This window comes from Microtus pennsylvanicus, chromosome 1 (genome assembly GCF_037038515.1).
Source record: "Microtus pennsylvanicus isolate mMicPen1 chromosome 1, mMicPen1.hap1, whole genome shotgun sequence".
In the NCBI taxonomy this organism is placed as follows: Eukaryota; Metazoa; Chordata; class Mammalia; order Rodentia; family Cricetidae; genus Microtus; species Microtus pennsylvanicus.
In genome coordinates, this window is record NC_134579.1 from 221,204,592 (window position 1) to 221,218,876 (window position 14,285).

The window sequence follows — 14,285 nt, forward strand, 5'->3', positions numbered from 1 at the left end:
TGAGGGACTGAGTCAGACAGTTTCTCTTGGACTCTGTTCACAAGGGTTAAATCAAGTTCTATCTGCATTTAGTAGATGTTGAAGACATTGTATTATCCCCCTTCACGTTTCCCAGGAGACAGGGTTTCTGGGAGTTTGCCTTGGAAAGAAGGAAGCTCCCAAAGGAGAAGGAATGGCGACAGCCCTGTATTTAGGGGGTGAACAAAAACGCACAGAAAGCTGCAGATTGAGCTACTGTACGGGGATAATTACGGCTGCTATTTTTGCACGTTTGTTTAACAGTGATAATTTGGCGACAGCCTGGTATTATAACATCGTCTCCCACACAGAAGTGGCTTTAGTTCCCAGTCACCAGAATCCATTTGCATTTTCCCTGTAGGGTTTGGGGCTGGGAAGCTGGTGACTCACTGGCTGAGGTGGCTCCAGCAAAGGCTCATCTCCCTGCCACAGTGGCACTGAGGCCAGGGTTAGATGTCACCCTGTGATGGAATGGGAACTTGACCCACCTCCAGTCTCCTCTTAATGGCCTTCTAGCCTTACTCTAGGCCTCTTCTATCCTGGAAAAAGATCAACTATTCTGCAGGCATTTCACTGGAGCAGATTTTGGGAGAACTCAGGAAGTGGTTGTTTAACATCCCAGGAGCACAGGTCCAGAAAGAACAGCATGAATATTCACGAATTAAAGGCAAGGTGGAAGAATGGCTTCGGAGGGTGGGCTGGCAAAATGTCACTACTAGACATTGCTGGACACAGTTCAAATGCCTCTCTACTGGGGACCACACATGTGGGTACAGAATAGGGTGGGGACCGAGACAGAGAAGCCAGAGTTTAGATAGGAGAACCTCAGACAGCAGCATTTCACCTCATAAGCAAAGACATAATGGCACTGGAACATCACCATTTTAAAACTACTGCGGATTGAAACTGGGCTATGCATGTCAATGGCCACGCTATCCTGGGTCTATGTCATAGGCCCCATGGAAAAGCATCAGTACCAGGATCCGAGTCCAAGTAAGTGTCTAGATTCACCTGGCAGTTCACAGGAGAAGAAACAGAAAAACCAAATCATCAACAGCCTGGGGAGCTAGTTACAAAACTCCAAACTGTGGGATACCCTGCGTGGAGTCAGACAGAAGATAAAGAGGATGAACCCAGTGACAAGAAGAAGTGGGTTCTGGTAATGGGGAAGACCCAAGACTCAGTCACAAACACATTATTTTAAATAACTGAGAAGGCTTTGGTGTCACATCAATCCAGCCTTCAGTTCTCAGCCTCCGAGGGCCAACTAAAGGACATTCTCCTTGATGCTGTCCCTTACCATCTCACCCCTGCTGTCTTCTTTTCCTGCACCCAAGTGACAGGGCTGCCATGCCCATTAGCTCAGATGTCCAGATAGGGTTACAGGTCTTTTATGGTGATCTCTGAGCTCTGTGAAGGATGGAGGTGCCAACTACTTCTAGATCATGCCAATCCCTTAGTTTCCCCCTGAGTCTTCCACTATACGATAGAGAGAATGATGCTCTTGTCATGGGATTGCTGCAGGTACAGAATGCAGCCTATTGGATTGACACAGAGAACATTCTAGGCAAGGCCAGGTGCTTCTAAACTGGGAACACTGCCCTTGGATAGCTGGCAACATTTGGATGTTGGGCTGCCACAACGGAAGATGGATATATTATTGGCACATGGTGGATTGAGACATTGCTGAACAGGCTGCCACACATATGGAGAACTTTCAGGTCGAGGTGTCAGTGTTCCAGAGGTTAACGGAGTCTTCCGTTTGGCTGGGGTAGGTGGGCAGTGGGATGCTCAAGCCCTTATGTGGGATTAGAAACCGGAGAGCCTGGATGTGTATGTAACTCCGTGGGATAGATTTGTGTATCATGCACAAGGCCCTAAATTTAATTCCAAGTGTAAACAATAGACAAAATAAGAGCCCCTCTCCCAAGCCTCCATTCCGAAGGCAAGGAGGCTGTCTGGTTACATAAAGTACACGCAGTACTCCGTGGTCTTGCTCAAAGATGTGATTGATCATCAGGTCTGCAAGGAGAGATGTAGGCTGTGACTTAGCCAGTACTTTCTTCAAGGTGGTCCTGTACCCAGCCGGATGCTGATGATGGCATTGATGTCAGATCCCGGCCTCTGGATTTCACCATCTTGGCATCTGTCTCTGAGATTTCTTTTCACTAGGACTTGGGTCCAAGGCAGTGATGTGTACTTGATGGAGTATCTGATAGTGAACCATAGTGCACAAGGCAAACAGTATCAAAGCACTACTGGATGAAGAGCGTATGTGTAATAAATAGCATAAGAATGGCTTGCAGAAATGAAGGTCTACATGCAAAGAAACCATAGTGCCCATCTTAAAGAGCATGTAACGCGACAGGGAATATTAAACACATCATGCAAATGTGTTTACTCTTGGACACTGGCTGGGAAAGAAAGAATGAAACACTAAGAGCCAGGTCTTGTGTGGATCACTGATGGGTGTGTACTGTGTTCTGATGGGGGCACGCTCAGATTCTGCACTGGCAGTGGGAGTAAAGAAGTAAAAGGAAGGAGATAGAAATTGCCTGTAGAAGCTGATAAGTAAATGGTAGCAACAACTAAAATAATGTATTAACTAATTTAATGATTATGAAAACGGGGGTCAAACTACTAGAAATTCTACAAAATTAGTTTTTAAAATCTCATCCCTTTTTCCTTCCAATGGTGGAGAGAGTTCATGACTGGGCTGCACATTCATTGAGATGGGATCTCATCATGTAGTCCAGGTTGGCCTAGAACTTGTGTATTCTGGGCTGGTCTCGCAGTCCCAATCCTCCTGTCTTGGCCTCCTCACTACTGGGTTTACAGGTATGGCCCAAACCAGACTCCATCCATCCAGAAGAACATGAAACATTCTCTCAAGGGAGCAGGCAGGAAGACATTCCAGGATAGGTCAAGGAGAGAAGCTAGTCTATAGGATCATCCCCACAGGAAGGAAACGAGGGTGAGAGAGACTTGAAGCAGCCGGGAGTGATGACTGTGATGTTTCTGTGGACTTTGGCCACCAGGCATTGACATCCTATCTCCGTGTAGTCCCTGACACCTACATTCTGATGACTGGGTGTCCAGCTACCAAGCAGCTGTTGCTGTCTCTCCCTATGGGATTCCTGGGCACCCTTCAGGAATTCCCCGTCTCCTAGCTGAACAGAGATCCTGCTCTGAATTTGACTGAATGAACCATGATGACCCTTCTCACAAGCTCATTATCACCACACACACTCTCTTTTTTTTTCAGCCCATGTATCTTTCAAAAGCGCTTTCTTGAAGGAATGGAAATATTCCTCCCTCCTGTCCAGAGAAGGATCTGCTGACACCCTGGCCTGACCACGGGTCACAAGTCTTCCTTTCCAGCTGTCGGCGAGCGAGAGCAAGCAAGCCTCCACCCCAGAGTGACTTCAGCCCGGAAGATCCCGAATTGTTCCGCAGCATTTTCAGTGTGGGTTGACGTCATGAGTAGAGATGGCAGCCGGCCTTGGGAGGTTCTTAGGGAACAGTGTGTCACCGTTCTTTCCCACTTAGTGAGGCCTTTCTCTCCCTCTCTGATCATGGAAAGGGTACATTTGCCAAGCTGAGTATTTAGAATAGCAGATGCCAAATTCTTGGGAGTGACATAAAACTTGTAGAGCATCGAAATTATTGCCAACCCTGAGTAAGTCTGTGTGTGCATGCACATGTGAGAGTGTGAGCACACAAGTGTGTGTGTGAGCACGCATGCTCATGTGTGTGCATGCTCATGTGTGTGCATTCACCTGGGGAGATCAGAGGTCTCACTGTCCTGTGTATTCTTTAATCAGACTCCACTGTACTTCCTTGAGACAGGATTTCTGAGCGAGCCTGGGCTCACCAGCTAGAATGTTTGACTGACCAGCAAGCCCCAGGGATCCGTCTACCTCTGCCTCCTAGTCCTGGGATTACAGGTATGTGCCTACTATGTGGGTTCTGGGAGTCAAACTCGGGTCCTCACGCTTGATTGACATGCACTTAACCGAGCCATTTCCCCAGCCACCAAGTTTCTAAATCTGTGTAGAGACTCCTTCAGGTCTCCTGATCCTCCCGTTTGTAGTGCGAAGGGGTAAATGTGATCACGTTTACAGAAACTTATTGGGAATTGTGCAATTTGATGAAGGTTGTAAATGCGTGCTGATGATACTGTCTAAGGATGCCCTCCTGTGGGAGCTGAAGCTGACTTCATGGTGGCGAAACTGACATTCACAAGAGCTTGTATTATTTGAGCTCACAGAAGGGAGTTCTTTTCTGAGTGAGCGCCAAGCCTGAGAGCTGACCTTGACTTTCGGGGCATTGAGACTTTCTGTGGATTTCATCGATGATACTCGCTTGGAATCTCTCATAGGGCAGACTTAATTTAGACTCTACCATTTTCTTAATAAAAGACAACTTAATCTGAGGAGATTTTTACAATTCTTGCTGTGTTGGGATTTTTAAATAAAGATTTATTTATTTTTATTTTATATATATAAGCGAGTGTTTTGTCTGTATGTCTAGGGCACCACATGTGTGCAGTGCCCGTGGAGACCAGCGGAAGGCATTGGTTCTTCTGGAACTTGAGTTATAGACCAGTGTGACCCACCACATGGGTGCTGGGTACCAAACCCAGGCTCTCTGCAAGAGCAGCAATTGCTCTTAACCACTGAATCATCCATCTCTCCAGCCCTTGTGTTTGAGTTTTGAAAATAATAGATTATAGAGTGTTCTCACACAGGTTGCACCGAATCTAAAACGGGGTGGGAGGTATATGAATGTAGGTGGATTTAAAATCAATTTTGACTGAAGTCGTGTTTGCTGAGAACACGGTAATACATGGTCTCTTTATGGCTTCAAAGAGATCAAGCCTGGTTAATGAACGATGAGTGCGTGCAAAAGGAATATTGAAAAGCCAGCAGTGAAGACTGGCTGAAGTTCTGAGACCACAAGGTCACCTTTGAAGATCCGCTGGCCTTCCTCAGGACTGGGTGTCCATTCTTGGCCCTGACCACAGGAAGAAGAGCAGTTTGGGTCTGGAATGCTTAGCACTCACCATCCTGATTCTCAAGAGCAAGCTGTTGTTGTTTCCTAAAGGATGCCAGCTTGAGGGATGGCTTTGGAGTCAAAGTACTGGGCTCAAGCCAATGAACTTGGCACCTTGCCCATAGGTGCACAGTCTGAGAGAGGGAGGCCACTGAAGGTTGGGGAGGGGCAAGGATGCTACTGGGACCTTTGGCCTCCTTTGTGGCCTCCTTACCACTCTCTAATCCTTTCTTTCCTGCGTTTTGTAAGAAGCCAGTAATCCTCATGAGGATAAGTGAGACGGTGACTTTATCCCCATCTCTGATGGCAAATTCCATCAGATCTAGACCCGAGTCCTTAGTCCTGAGGTCAGAACTCTCCCAGGAAATTAAAAAAAAAATATTCAGGGGATCGATAACCCCATCCTTGGAGCCTAGAGTATGCAATGACCTTGTTATAATCTGGAAGTTTGTTAGAGACACAGCTCTCACCCCCCAGAGTAGCATCTGGAGCTTGGGGCTGGGAGAACATGGGCAAAGCCAGTCATGAAGTGATGTCTTCTATTTCCAAGGTGGTCCCTACAGTGGGTGCCAATGCTCCTCCTACGGTGGAAGGTTGGCTTCTTGACTTTTAAGTAGCAGGATCTATGTTCCTGCACTTCAACCTGGGTGATTTGAAGATGACAATAAGTATGGCTTGGGTCACTTCTGAGGCTTCTTCAAAACAAACAGTATGGCTCCTGGAATACTCTTTCTTAGCTCCCAGCTGTTGGACCATGAGGAAATCCTGTCTGCACACAGGTGTTCCACCCAACGACCTCAACTCCTGCCTGTCAGGGGACCCCAAGGGCCAGACAAATGAACAAGGAAGTCTTTGAAATAACATCCACGGCTCAAGTTCAGCTTCCCATGAGACTCTGAGCAAGAATCACCTTGCTGAGGCCCAGCAGACCCCCTCAAATAGTCAGGACATGAATGCCATCACCTTAAGTTTTGGGGGATAATTCCTTCTATACTGATAGGTGGTCATTCTATTTCTCTGACCAAAGGATGGTATGGGTTTTTGACCCAGAATTGGCCAGAGACACATGAGGTGGGTCTGTGGGACTTACATCTGGGGATGTTTTCTTTGTCTCTTGGGATGACAAAAGAAGGGGTACCCCTGCATCTCTGCTGGTGCAGTTACCTTTTCCGTATCATATTTTATGTGATCATCTTGCTGCCGGCTGAAGGATAAAGTCAGTTCCAGAAAGCACAACCAAGAGACGGCAAGAGTTGGGTTTATATACTTACATGTGTGATTAAAATTCTTTTGATCAAGGAAAGGCTATGAATAGCTTCTGAGACCAGAGTACAGACAGAAAAGAAATCACGATGGTGGTACAGTGTTGGTACATTCACCCATACCCTCATGGGAGAAGAAGGGATCCCAGACGCATTGCTAGGGAAGCGTGCATGGCCGGTTCCAGGGTGTGAACCTCCTGCCTCCCTTGACTTGCCAGCTCAGTCTCAGGCTGAGGATGGCCTGCTATAATAATATCATAGTCAACAGTCCGCTTGCAGTTAGGACTAAATTCTATTATCTTCCCCATGTGTACAAAAACAAGCCTGGTACAGTGACGAAGAAAGTGTTTTAGAGAGAGAAAAATTCATCTTAGGTGTTAATAACATTGACAAAACTTGGAGTCAGTCATGTCGAAACATTTGTCCGGCTTGAAAACCCCACTTTGTCTTTTCCAAACAGAGCCTCGCAAGCGGCGACAAAAGCGGATGACGATCATCACGGGGTGCCGATGGAGTGGGAGGCTGGGACCTGCCTGTCGCTCTCAGTTCACAGGCAGATACGGAAACTGGCATACAAGAAAAATGTGGACCAAATCATTAGAGGTGTGGGTGTGGGCGTGGAGAGTGGGCTTGGAAACACTCTCAGCTGAGCTTCTCAGAATAGAAGGGGTTGCCCAAGGATTCGCAGTGAGTCAGTGGCTGAGCCCGGAGACAAAAATCAGCTTCTCTCATCTTCCCCATCCACTATGCTGTGAAACCAAGGGGCTGAACTGTTACTAAGCACCCTGCATGTGAGGGGCTGAGTGGTGACCTCCCTCAGATTTGTTCTCCAAGACCCCAGTCTGCAGTACCTCAGAATGTGGATATATTTGTATATGGGTACTTGAATGATTATATTAATAGTGATCACCAAATTTATTGGGATGAGCTCTAACCCATAATTGATGACTTTAAAGTTTTTTTGAAACAGAGTCTCACACAGCCCAGGCTGGCATCAAACTAGCTATGTAGGTGAGAGTGACCTTGAACTTCTGCCTCTACATTCCAAGTGTTAGGAATACAGATGTGTGCCACCACACCTGGATTATATAGTGTTAGGAGTTGAATCCAGGGCTTCATGCATGCTAGACAAGTGCTCTAACTGAGCTAATATCCCCAGCCCCTGGTGTCCTTTTCAGAGGTAATTTGGATATACCACACACACACAAAGTCTCAGAGGCACATGGGCACACAGCAAGAAGGTAGCTATCTCTAAGCCAGAGGAAACGCCCCCCAGATCAGTCCTTATGGCCTCCTCCAAGCTGACTCAACCAGTGATCTTCAGTAGCCACCAGCTGTGTGGTTTCCTGTGCCACTTGCCAGAGCCTGCGAGTTACCTGCTGTGGCTTTGTGTGTTTGGGGACATTTGGCGTCTTAAAGAGAGCGAGGCAAAAGTGGGCATGGCAAAAATACACAGCAAAGAGCGCCACATCGGCTTGCCTCTCCAAACTCGCTGGATAAACAATGGTCAAGCTGCACTGACACCTGGGGAACTATGGGGGTTTACGGGGTTTCCCGGGAGCTGCTTGCAGCCTCCCAGCTCAGCTTCCCCACCAGGATAGCAGGGTCACATTGTCTGGCCTTCTGCAGGCATGTGACCTGTCCACATATGTCACATAGCTGGGAAGCAGATGCTTCCCCCTACTAGGATAAAATTGGCAACCCCCACATGTTCACAGACATCCTTGGCAAGGCAGCTGGATCAGCTGGAATCTGGCTTGTTTGGGCTCAAAACGCACCGTGTTGTCAAACCCGGCTGGCAGCTCCAGGTGGCACAGACACTTGTCCACACAACTAGATCTTAGAACCTTGGATGGACGCACGGTCCTTGAGTCAGGGACAATGACCTCAGGGTTGGACACAATGCTTGGAGCTCTGAACACAGAACTATCAAATTCTTGAGTTCTTGTCATCTGTCACTTCTTTGGGTTAAGGCATCAAAAGCCCCTGTGGAATGCCTTATCAAGGGGCTGTGTGGATTAAGACATCTTCAGCCGTTAACACCTTGGTGACTTCATTGGCACCGCTGAATACTTTACCTTAGTCCCTGATTAGGGCAGCTGCATTCTGGAAGGATGAAAGACAGAAAGTTCATGGCCTTGGGGAAGAGTGTCGCACAGAGAGATGTGTTTTGTGGAGGGACACTAACGACATCAAAGGATAGAGTGTCTCTTAAGGAAGTGTTTGCTTGAGATTTCTGAGCCAGCCAGACCGCTGGAACAGAATCACCTTTTGGCCTCACAGCATAGACCACGGATGGAGAGCCAGCTTGGTTGGCAAGTGTTCAAGTCTGGCTTTGTCTATATCAGAAACTCGGCAACTCCAGCCTAACCTTGGCTGACCCGGAAGTGCAAGAATAAAATATAACTCGAACACGGGGCATCTTCAGATACAGCACAGCAAGGGCTGCTGGCTTCCCAGGGGCCCACGGCTATGATTGGCACTCTGGAGGCAGGACTTCAAACATGCCCTCAGCCAATCAGCACGCCTGTGACTCCAGGCTCTGATGCCCACTGAAGGAAGAGCTACTCTGGGAGCAGGGAGAGGATTGGTCAGGTGACGACGGCTAAGCAGGGGGGGAGGGGGGGGAATGGCCTGGGCCTTGGCTCAGGGGGAAAGGGAAAGGCTGTCCAGCCGTCCCAAGTTCAGGTGGGAAGGAGGCCAGAGTTCAGCAGGGAGACGAGGACATCTGGTCGTAGTCTGGGCACTTGAGCAAAGCCGGGTAGTTGCTGTTCATCTGTAAGGAGGCATCGCTGGAGATGTCTGAGGGGCTGCGGCCCCGGATCCAGGCGTCCGGATGTAGAAACTGACCAGAGTAATCGGAACAGTTGCTTAGGCGTGGCCGGTAGAAGCCCGGGTGAGGTCGATACATGTCCTCGGCAGTATACCTCTTCATGAACAGGTACACAGACATTACCCCAGCACTCTACAGTGAAAGAGAAGCAGAGGGAGAGCTCAGTGATGGGGCGGGGTGGGGGGAGGACTGGTAATGTCCTGGCTGGGTCTTCCTGGAACACAGTCATAGAGCCTCTCCAACGGGAGGGACAGTGTGCATGGGACAGGAGTGGGCTCTGGGAACCTCATAATAGAAGAGACCCGGGAAAGCCAGGGAGAGGTAGAGTCTGGGGAAGAGTGGTCTAGGATACTGTGGGATGCTAAACTCCTCCCTTCCGGGTAGGGCAGTACCAACTTGGCACAGGGCAGTATGGGGCAGGATACCTCTGTTAACAGGAAGGAGATGGCAGCGAAGGCAAACGACCATCCATATTTGTAGCTGAAATAGGTCTCTGCATCCGTGGTTCTGTTGAGCATCTCATCATTGATGCTAGAGATGTACAGCACCAGGCCCACCACAAGAGAGAGGCCTGGATGAGGGGAGGGGAGAGAAGGGCACGTTCAGCCTGGAGGTCCAGGGAGTTGGCCAATATGGTACCGCTGGGATCAAAGCCTTCACTTTGGAGCTCCAGAGTGAGCATGAGTTTGCCTCCTGATGTCTCTGTCTACACCCGCATCTTCTAGGGAGTTAACAGGTGTAAGTACGATATCTCCCTGTCCAACCGTTCTCTGAGCTGAGACAAGCCCAGCGATGGATATACTGACCTCTGTTGCAATATCCTTCCGTATCCTTGTTCACTGGGCCTCCTCTGGGCTTCTGGCACTGAATTGTCCTGAAACATTGTTATGATCCTGGGGTGTGAACCCTGAGTTATTAAGAGGATTTTTATTAATGTGAGGGCTAAGATAAGGCTTGTCTGCAGGGCTTCCAATCCCTGTCTCCAGCAGGGGATGGTACCTATGTCACTATGGCCTGGGGCCTCTGCAGACCACTTGGTAACACAGTATGTCCTCTCTGAGATCTTCAGCCAGGAGATGTAAGGGAAGTTTGTTCAGATCCTGGCCAGCATGAACCAGGAGGCTACTGGGGCCCCAAACTCCAGCTGCCATTGTGCACGTGACTGCCTCAGGCAGCAGCTCCACCAATTAGCGAGTGTAATTGAGTCGAGATGTAATTAATCGGTCTCCACTGAACCGGCCAGGTTTCAGGCCATCCACACTGTTTTAGGAAATTGGGGCCTCTCCAAGGATGGATGCGAGAGGGAGATACACAGGTGTGATTCAAACCTTGCCCTGTTCTTAGCTCAAGTGTGAGTCACTGCTGCCCTCAAACGTCCCTCTGTTGTCATGAAGCCCATGTGTCACCTCCATCCTAGACTTATGGTCCTGTGATTCACTCACTGTTGGAATCTCAGGCATCCTGATCTCCGATCATTTTGGCTGCTTTGGAGTTCACGGGAGGAAAAATTAACAGCCTGGCCATGGGTTTGCCCCGCTCTGGCTAGCCGGAATACTACCATAGCAATGCTGGCCTCTGATATTCCAGGTGTTATTGGACTCATTTCGGGGATGAAAGAGTGGAAAGGTGGACTAGAAGGGAGAATGCATGGCGGGTGGGTTGTTGGTGGGTAGAGCAAAAACCCAGATGGGCAGAGGAGTGTGTGTGTGCGCACACGTGTGTGTATGTGTGTGCGCACACGTGTGTGTGTGTATGTGTGTGTAAGAAAAAAAAGGAAGAATGGTTCTTAGGGGTCAAGTAATCTGCCTTCCACCTGATTTAAAGATTATGCTGACAGGGAAATGGGGGAATGGTCCTAAAGGGACTGGCAAGCCAGTAGGCAATAAGGGTGCCTATGCCAGAGAATCATTTTTCCTTTACTGTCTTATAGCTGTTCATCAACCTTTCTATCCATCCATCTATCTGCCATCCACCCATCCATTCATCCATCCATCCATCTATCCATTTATCCATCCATCCATCCATCCATCCGTCCAGCCACTGTATCTATTCATCCTATTCAAACCACCTACCTTACGTTCTACCTGGGCATCAGCTCCTAGAACTCTATTCCCCAGACAATTCAAGGCACTTACAATGTGTGCCCCAAAAGCCAGTCCATTATTCTCTAGAGAAAAGGTCTTCCTGAGGTCCCCAGGGAGAAGGCACCGGTCTTATCCACCACAATCCTTTGCCTTCTCACACAATTCTCTGTCACTCATTATGGTTCACGCGTTCATCCTCTAGGGCTGAGAGCTCTCCAATCTTTGTCTTCGATTCAGGTGACTCCGTGAGCCTCCAACCCCTGATGTCTGGCCGCCTTCTAGATACCTCTCCTTGGTGCCACAATGGACTCCTCACACTCAGTGTTTCCCACACCAGTCTTACAACCTTTGTGCAAAGCTGTTTCTCTGTCTGAGACTCCTAGATCATGGATGTGATCTAGGAACGCCCCAGCAAGGAAACAGCACTCATCCTTGGTGCCTCCCTGGACAGCCTAGTCCTGGTCCTAGTGAATCTACCTTCTGGATGTCACAGGAGCTTCCTCCTTCTTTCTGTCGCAGTATCACATCAGTCTGTGCCATTACTGCCCATCCCCTGGACCTCCCGGAGCCACCTCTGTGCAGGTTCCCTGGCTCCTGGCTCACTTCCCTTCCTCAGGGTTCCTAACAGAGTGAGTTCTAACAACCACATCCGATGTTCTTCCTTGGCTCAGAATCCTCTCAAGGCTTCTTACCAAGTTTCAGATCTCAAGACAATTCAGGTGCCTCTGTAGTCTCCCTTCCCAATACATTTCCTCAGGCCCCCAGAGACTCCATGGGTTTCCAACACTTGGAGCTCTTCCATCTCCCCGGGCCCCTTTCTTCTCTCTAATTCTGACTTTGTCTAATTCCTATTCCCTGCATAGATCAGCTTCTCCTCTAGCTTTCTCTGACCAACCGTTGTTCTGGATTTCAGCCCCTAATCTGGGTCCCAATGGCGGTCCTCCGCCTCGGGCCCCTCGCTCGCACTCCCCTGGCCGGGATTTCCCCTCCCCCCACTCCCCTCCCCGCTCTCACGCTCGCTCACTTTCTCTCCCAAGCTTCATTCACATTATTAGAGCGAAGGAAGCAGAGGGAAAGGTTGGTTCCCTGGAAGGACCCTGGGAAAGCCGCGTCTCCGGTCACCCCTCTACCCAACCTCGGGGATTCTGCAATCTGTGGAATTGGGGGAGTGTGTTCCCTTTCCCCCTTCCCCACAGCCATGTGTCTGTACCTGGCTGTGGAGGACTAGGCACGGATGTAGAGTGAGACTCATGTCAGTGTTCCAAAAGCCCCAGATATGGGTCACAGATCGGAGGCGTTCTTTAGGGCGAGCCAGACGCAAACCACCACCATCCCCACCCAGGCAGCCCAGGGGTTCTGGCTGGCGCTGGGAAGCTCTGGACTTCCGAGGGGGCACTGAGGATGTGACTCACCACTGTCCCTTCTGATGGTCCATTGCTGGTAGAGGCAGGGACACCGCAACTGTATTAAAGCGGAGCAGCCTAATATTGCAGCTTCCAGCTGTTTCCACTCTGCTCTCAGCTCCTTCTCCGAACCTTTACTTTTTCTTTGCTTGTCTCCGCTTCAGCTTAACAGGCATTGCCTCACCTCCCCTTAACCATGCCAGACTCTGCCTCAGGCCAGTGGCCTCTTCACTTAATTGCTTTTGGAGCTGGCGGGGTCTAAGCTGAATACTCTCCTCTTTCCACCGAGCCACTCCGGGCTCCTTCGTCAACACCCACCTCCCCTCCTCCCCCACAGGAGGCCTGAAACCCACACCGGTGCTCCTGTTGCATCCTTGAGGAATGTCCTGTGGGTTGCTCTCCCGAACTTCGCCCTGGAGATTGAAAGAGGTATCTGGAAAGCTACTATCCTTGCAATTTTCCTCCCTGTGGCACCTTCCCAGAACTCCTCAGAGAATATTAATGACCCCAGGCTGGAAGCGCTCGCTGTTCTTTCTCCTCTGAGAGTGTGAGCGCCCCCCTTGTCTAACATGTCTGGTAAATAGTGTGCAATGTGCAAATGCTTGCCCCGGGAAAGTTATCTTTTGTTGGGGGATGGAAATACAAATAAACAAATAGGAAAAAAACCCGAAATAATAAAGCCCAAGGACCAGGCTGGCTACGCTCAGCAGCATTGCTGGCCCTTTCTTCTGCCTTTAGGGGTGTCTATTCTGCCTTCCAAAGGACAAGAGCCACTGCTTTTTCTTTCCTTTAAAAAAATTTACTGTCACCTAGTCTGGTATGCTGTACACAGCAGGTGCCTGATATATGGCTGAATGGACCAGAAGGTGTCTCCTGGCTCAGAGCAAGGTTGTCTCCAGTATCCTCCACGATGAACTCAGAGGGTTCTGGGCTCTGAGAGAGGTGATTTTTGATCTTCTCTTTGGGAGCAAATCTTTGTTTCAGAGCAAACCCTGAACAGAAGCCCAGCATAAATAAACCTGGCCTCTCCGCCTTCCGGAAGAACTATGACTCCCTGAGCAAATAAAGTATGGACAGTCCCCACACCCCCACAGCACTCCGTGCTGCTGCAAACACTTCTGTGGTGCTAGAGTTCCATGAAACAAGGTATTAGCCAGCTGCTGGGTCACACGGAGGCATCCTCTGGCCCATTCTGCTCAGAGCCTTCCTCCAGGACCTTGGAAGAAACCCATGCAGTGACCTAATCGATCATAGGGGTGGATGGAGAGGAGTAGATTTCCCCCATATCTCTTCTAAGGTAGCTATGAGAATGATGACCCCTCCAAGTAAGCAACCCTGAAATCCCACAGGAGATGGGACACAAGTCTTTTGTCCCAGGATGCAAGTTGGACCAGCTTTTGCACTACACCCTCAGAGGAGCCTGGGGAGTGTGGGAGAGTTTGAGAATGGGACCTGGGCCTTCTTGAGTATTGACCAGACTGGTCTGGACAAGCCATGCCCAGGTCGGGGAAAGCTATTCCTTCAGTCTGCCTTTCAGAGCTGCCTTGAGTGTCTCAGAAATAGCCTTGGACACCCATGCATGCTGGGCAGCCGTTTGTGGAAGGAGTGGCCAACGCCACTTCTTCTGCCT

At 49.4% G+C, this 14,285-nt stretch overlaps 1 protein-coding gene across 1 annotated transcript; it reads right to left on the minus strand.

Moving 5' to 3' along the window:
- Positions 1-7,226: 7,226 nt before the first annotated feature.
- LOC142837034 (voltage-dependent calcium channel gamma-5 subunit-like) lies at positions 7,227-13,155 on the minus strand. The gene is made up of 3 exons (XM_075951850.1): positions 12,665-13,155; positions 9,594-9,739; positions 7,227-9,300 (listed from the first exon to the last, which is right to left on the minus strand). Exons 2-3 carry the CDS (start codon positions 9,684-9,686, stop codon positions 9,043-9,045), a joined length of 351 nt encoding a protein of 116 aa, XP_075807965.1. The 5' UTR covers positions 9,687-9,739; positions 12,665-13,155; the 3' UTR covers positions 7,227-9,042.
- Between the last annotated feature and the right edge of the window lie 1,130 nt (positions 13,156-14,285).